The sequence below is a fragment of the Elaeis guineensis genome, chromosome 10 (genome assembly GCF_000442705.2).
Source record: "Elaeis guineensis isolate ETL-2024a chromosome 10, EG11, whole genome shotgun sequence".
NCBI classification, from domain to species: Eukaryota; Viridiplantae; Streptophyta; class Magnoliopsida; order Arecales; family Arecaceae; genus Elaeis; species Elaeis guineensis.
This window is the reverse complement of record NC_026002.2, coordinates 5,318,522-5,324,199: the sequence shown is the minus strand read 5'-3', so window position 1 is coordinate 5,324,199 and position 5,678 is coordinate 5,318,522. Positions and strand designations below refer to the sequence as shown.

Here is a 5,678-nt window from a genome sequence, read left to right as displayed (position 1 = left end):
TGGTTGAGTAGGTGGATAAGGTGGGGTCCAACTGAGCTTCTCAAACTTCCCCGTATTGTCTAGCACAAGGAGGTCATATATAGCAACATGCGAGACATGGGACAATTATATAATATGTTTAGCCCAACACAAAGCCGTATCACCAATTGGTTGTACCTCCTTATATCCACTGCCATTCACAGCTTCCACTCACAGCCCAGGTATTGATTTCACATAGTTACAGCTGCAAGCGTCCTAGAAAGTTGATACACTCGTTTAAATTAAGGTCCCTACCAAGAACGCAGAACATAAAACCCACCTTCCATCTGTCACTTTATAAAGGAGAAAAGGACCAAATATAAACGCCACTTGCTATACATCCAACCAAGAAAAGAATCCCCCCTATGCTTCCACCAGCTACATCTTTCCATCTCATTAACCCTTTGAAGACAAAATAAACAAATAGAAAAAAAAGAGAGAGAAGGCTGGGTGATGAAAAAGAAAGAAAAATGACCCTTTCTTTCACTTATCTCTCAAGCTCCATGGCTCCAATCCCCTTCCCCATATGAACAAAGCTGTCAGACTCCCCAAGCCTCTTCTGGGATTCCAAGTCCTCATCATCCTCTTGACCACCCTCCTTCACCAACGGCAGGTACTCCGGCGCCTCCGGGTACCTCTTGGTCAAGAACAAGTAGAGCAGCATAGAGAACACTGCCATGGCTGCCACGTACCAGCTGAACTGGATGTTCACAAGAGACTTGGCCCGGTGGAGGGCCTCGTCGCTGTGGCATCTCACCACTTGGTGCCCGTCCTCCGAGTTAATGAAGCATCCCTTGGGAATTAAGCTCGGAGTCCACAGCATGAAGCCCATGACAATGAACCAAACACCTTGGAAGGCGATGCTCATCGACCTCACGAAGCTCACCATGAAGCTCCTCGGCAGCCAAATCCCGATCAGAGTGGTGGCCAGCGAGAGGGCGATCACGATCTGGAGGAGACAATGGTATTGGCCTTCGACGCCCATGTGGTCGGCGGAGTGGAGATGGAACAGGAGGAGCTGTTGGCCGAAGGCGACGGCGCCAAGGAGCTGCGTCATGCTGGCGCGCTGCCTCAGCTTGATGCGGTCGAAGGCGATGGCGAAGGCGGCGTAGATGAGGAAGGTGAGGGAGATGGAGGCGTGCTCGAAGTTGTGGAGGTGGTTGGAAGGGATGGTGCCGTCGGTGTCGAAGGGCTGATGGGTCTCCGGGCCGATGATGAGCTCCATGGAGATGGAGGCGAGGCTGCCGAGTATTATCAGGATGAGCTCGAGGTATCGGAGGATTGGGGTGGGGAACCATGGGGGTGCAACATAGGAGTTGGGGTGGAGGGAGTGGAGTTTGATGTGGTTGATGAGGTGCCAGAGACCAATCACTAGGAACCCAAAGCCAGGGGCTACATGGCCTACCAAAGTGCCCATGGTTATCAACGACCAAGTCTTCTGGTTGGCTACCTGGATTTGGCTAGAAACAAGGTGAAGCTGTTAGTTGAGAGAGAGGGAGTTTTGAGTTGAGTTGAAGGTATTGATTGAGAGAAAGCCAAGGGATGGGATCTTTCTTGGAGTTTGGTGCAAGATTTATGGAGACATGAGGGAGATTGAGAGAGCTGAGGGAAAGGGAGAGGGAGATGGAGCAGTAGGAGAGGAGGGAGAGAGGGGCATAAGAGGGCGATGGGGGAAAGGTGGTGGGGGAGATTGGGGGGGAATTTAAGGATGGGATTCAAAGGGAGTACTCTAGATAGTTCTAAAACTTTGAAACATTAGGACCGAGGGGGGTTAACCTGGGGGATGGGTTGAACCCCAGTGGCTTGTTTGTAAGTGGGTGATGCATGATGACATGAACCCATGGGCCTTCTAGAAAAGGAGGAATGACCTTAGTACCCTTCCAAGTTCCATCTCTTTGGTCTGCCCATCCAACACTTTCTTTCAACAAATGTCCTGATTTCTACTTCCCTTTTTTTTTAAAAAAAAAGGAGAAAAAAGTGCTGATCTTTAGAGTTGTATTATAATTTGCGGAAGGAAAAAATTGACCTGGAGAAGACGAGGAGCATTTTGGAACCAAACTACTTGGATTCTAATTCTAACGTTCCGTCTTTGCCACGCAAAAGTTGTGGCGTATGGGACCAAATAAATAAATAAATAAATAAACACGCGCAGCTTTTCGTCTCGGAAAGCCGCCTTGACGCGTTTGGTCACCACAGGGGGAACCGGTGTGGAGATGGCTGCGAGACACGGGAACCACGGGAAGGGCAGCCAATGTGGGCAGGCTCACATAACGTGGTTTGACCGAGTAGAACCCTGGATAGCTCCAGCAGGTCAACATGTAATCCGGCTTGTGATTCACACTGTAAGGCCTTACATTTCAAGAGTTGAGTTTTGAGAAAAAATTGTTTGGACAAAAATATTTGAAGAGTTGATTAGTGGATAACTTTTGGGGCAACAAATCAAACTATTTGGACTAGTCTGAGGGCTCCATAAGTCCAAAACCATGTCCGCAATGTCTACCTATGTGGACCATCTAGATCAAAGGATTCCACATTCCTTCATTCGTAGCCACATTTATAGTCATCATTCACTTAATGAATTGAATGGTTCCGGCCGGAATTAGGTTGAACTAGATGATCCGGCCTTCATCAAATTCCTAGAATCTTAGGTCATGCCTGCATTCATAACTGGAAAGTGTAGTTTCATTTTAGTTGGCGGTAATTTAGCCATAAAGCTAACCTAAATGGAAAAGTATTTACACCAATTGGACCTAAATCAAATGTAGATTGATGTGTAAGTGTTCGAACCAGTAATTTCACGAGACAAATATATATGTATGTATGTATATATGTATATGTATATGTATATGTATATGTTCTTCATCTTGACTCAATTGTGGCATTACAAACCAATACAGTAAGGCCTGATTGTTGGATTCCTCTAATTATATGTAAACACATGTTTGATCGTTGGCATGGAGAAGTGAGGTTTAGTAGTGATCAAGATATTAGCATCATGTTCCTTGCCTCCACGAATCTCATCAAACTTTCTCATATAAGTTTCAACAGCTACACATCTGGTGTAATAATGGAGAAGAACTACGTGTCTTTTCTGAAGAAAATAAAAGGCCTACATGTCAAAACATGTCAATGACCAGAAGTGTCACAAGGACAACTACAATCCGCAATGGAATGCATGGCAGATGATCTCGACAGCGTGTAACTTAGTTGAATTTTGAAACTAACAAGACTCACCTTAAGTCCTTGGATGATCACTGAGTCACACAACCAATGCCTATTAAAGGAGTGTGCCATGCCAAGAGGGCGACATTTGAGCTACTTCTCATTAGCCAAGGTACCCATGGCAAACTGAGATCTACAGAGATGGGGCCGGCCAAAATAAAGTTGGTGTCCCAAGTACATTAAGACGAAGAAATTTTGTCAAAGGTGGCGCAGTTAGGTCATGTGGGCTTTGAATGGTACCCTGCAGAAAAATAATTGAGAAAAGAAATGTGGAGTACCTTGTTTTCTTCCAAGCTTTAGGTGGTGGATAATTGTTCCAAGGATATGTTTCTCTAACATGAAGCCAATAATTTGTTTTGTTTCTTTTTTTGGGGAGTGGGGGAGGGAAATCATTAGAAAGGAACCTTTTTGTTTTGTGGGTATAGCATTATAAAGGAGCTGGTGAAGGGGATGAAGGTGCTGGAATTAAACATATGTTTGTTAAACATGAAGTCTAGAACATTTGGTGCTAAATAATAAAAGTTTATCCCACATAAAGCCCAGCTCAGTTTGGTTGCTAACAAGGCCGTGCATCATGTTAGCCAACTTCCAAAGCAAGGGAAACCTGATTTATGAAAAACTACAAATGTATTGTTCTTTTTTTGGATATAGTTGAGATAACATTATGGCATTTGGAGCAGGTATAGTTACAAGGAAGCGTTTAAGTTGCTTGCAAGACTAGTAGATAATACAAACATCCAAGTAACTTTCAGGGAAAAATTTATTAGCTTGAAATTTTGATTCATAGTCATTTTGATAATTTTAGTATTGCACATCAAGATATTTAATTATGTATTTTAGACCTTATAACTATAATGATGATATCAATATTAGGCTTACCAATTGTTTTTTATTTTTGTATGAAAAGCATTAGGATGCGACATAAATGATCTGTTACTCCTGGCAAGTATATCTTAAATGATATACTTGTCCACTTAGTATGGCTGAAATGATTGCCAATATCTACATCTAATATTATTGCTCTTATCTATTTCATCATTGGATGGTACCTCTATTGTCACTATCCTCCGTTGTCTCAACATCACCAACACCAATAACATTATTTTGGTAACACCTCATTAGCATGGTCATTTCAGCACATATGCCTTATTTGCAACCACCTAACCTTGACACCCTTGTCTTGCCATCACTATCATCACCCTGCGCACCATGGGAGGTGAATAATTGACAAAGAAAAATGGATCTTCTTTACATTTTGCATGCATGTCAAACTTCTATCCATAGCTTGTAGTTATTATTTTAATTCCTCAAAAAAATTATTTTTAGTTACGACATGTCCATCTTAATCTCATATCTTTAAACTATTCCTTATTTTTTTCCCATTTCCTCTTTCCGTATTCATGATCTTTGCCCAAAATTTGGGAGTACGTACTCATGGAAAAGATATGCCATTGGACTCTTAACAGTTAAAAGTCGCCAAAATATTTTGTTTGAAGCAACAAGAAAATTTTGAATACCGCCCACCCCTCAGATGGACCATTTAGGTTTTAAGTTATATCTCGTTACCATTACAAATGATGGTTTTGCATTTTTTAAGGAATAGGAGGGAAAGAACTCCTGCCTGGATGGATTTCAATTCATTATCTTTGATGTTAATTTAGAAACAAAATAGATGATTTTTTTTGAATAAATTTGTTACATTTAAGGGCAAAATTTACCATCTCTATCATCCAATTATAGTGTTGGTATGTGATATGGAACGAGACAGTGAGACATACCAACTATCTATATGATATAAAATAGTATACCGGACTGTACGACAAACTATGTTTAGGAGTAACTATATATATCAGCCAACGAACGGAGGGAATTGTAAATGGGGCTCTTCTTGGAGCTCCTGTGCAATTCGGTGGCGTATTGTCCAGTGGTCCTCCTGTTGGATGGGAGAGCTTTGAAGTGAACCTAAGCAGGTACCACGCAACTAAACAAGCTGGATGGTGGTTGGCAGGAAGATAAGAGTAAACAATAACAGCCAACCTAAAGAAGGGGCCAAAAAATATATATATACTTGTACTGCTTTCTTCCTCTATTTGAAGATTACTGTATGCTAGCCATAAAGAAACCATGGTTTGTGGAATAGATGCTACAAAACTTTCTTGCTGCAGTGTGCTGCATCATAGTTTTGAATTATTTTAACATAAATTAATTCGAATGGGTCTACTACACTTTAGGCTTCAAGTAATCATGATTGTGAGGTTGTACTTAGCATTACAAACTGATGTTTATATCCCTTAGCATTTTATATTAGCTTAAATATTATACCCGGTGTGACCCATACCTAACCTGTATAAATTTGGGATCTAGGATTTCAACCTATATTGGGTTAAGTGGAGCTAATATTGGACCAAAATTTTACTAGCCATAACCAAGTATATAGG

The 5,678-nt window shown here is 41.7% G+C and overlaps 1 protein-coding gene across 1 annotated transcript; it reads right to left on the bottom strand.

The window, feature by feature from the left end:
- Nucleotides 1-288: 288 nt before the first annotated feature.
- Nucleotides 289-1,716, bottom strand: LOC105053118 (uncharacterized). The gene has a single exon (XM_010934161.4). The coding sequence runs from the start codon at nucleotides 1,433-1,435 to the stop codon at nucleotides 506-508; it is 930 nt and encodes a 309-aa protein (XP_010932463.2). The 5' UTR covers nucleotides 1,436-1,716; the 3' UTR covers nucleotides 289-505.
- Nucleotides 1,717-5,678: the final 3,962 nt, after the last annotated feature.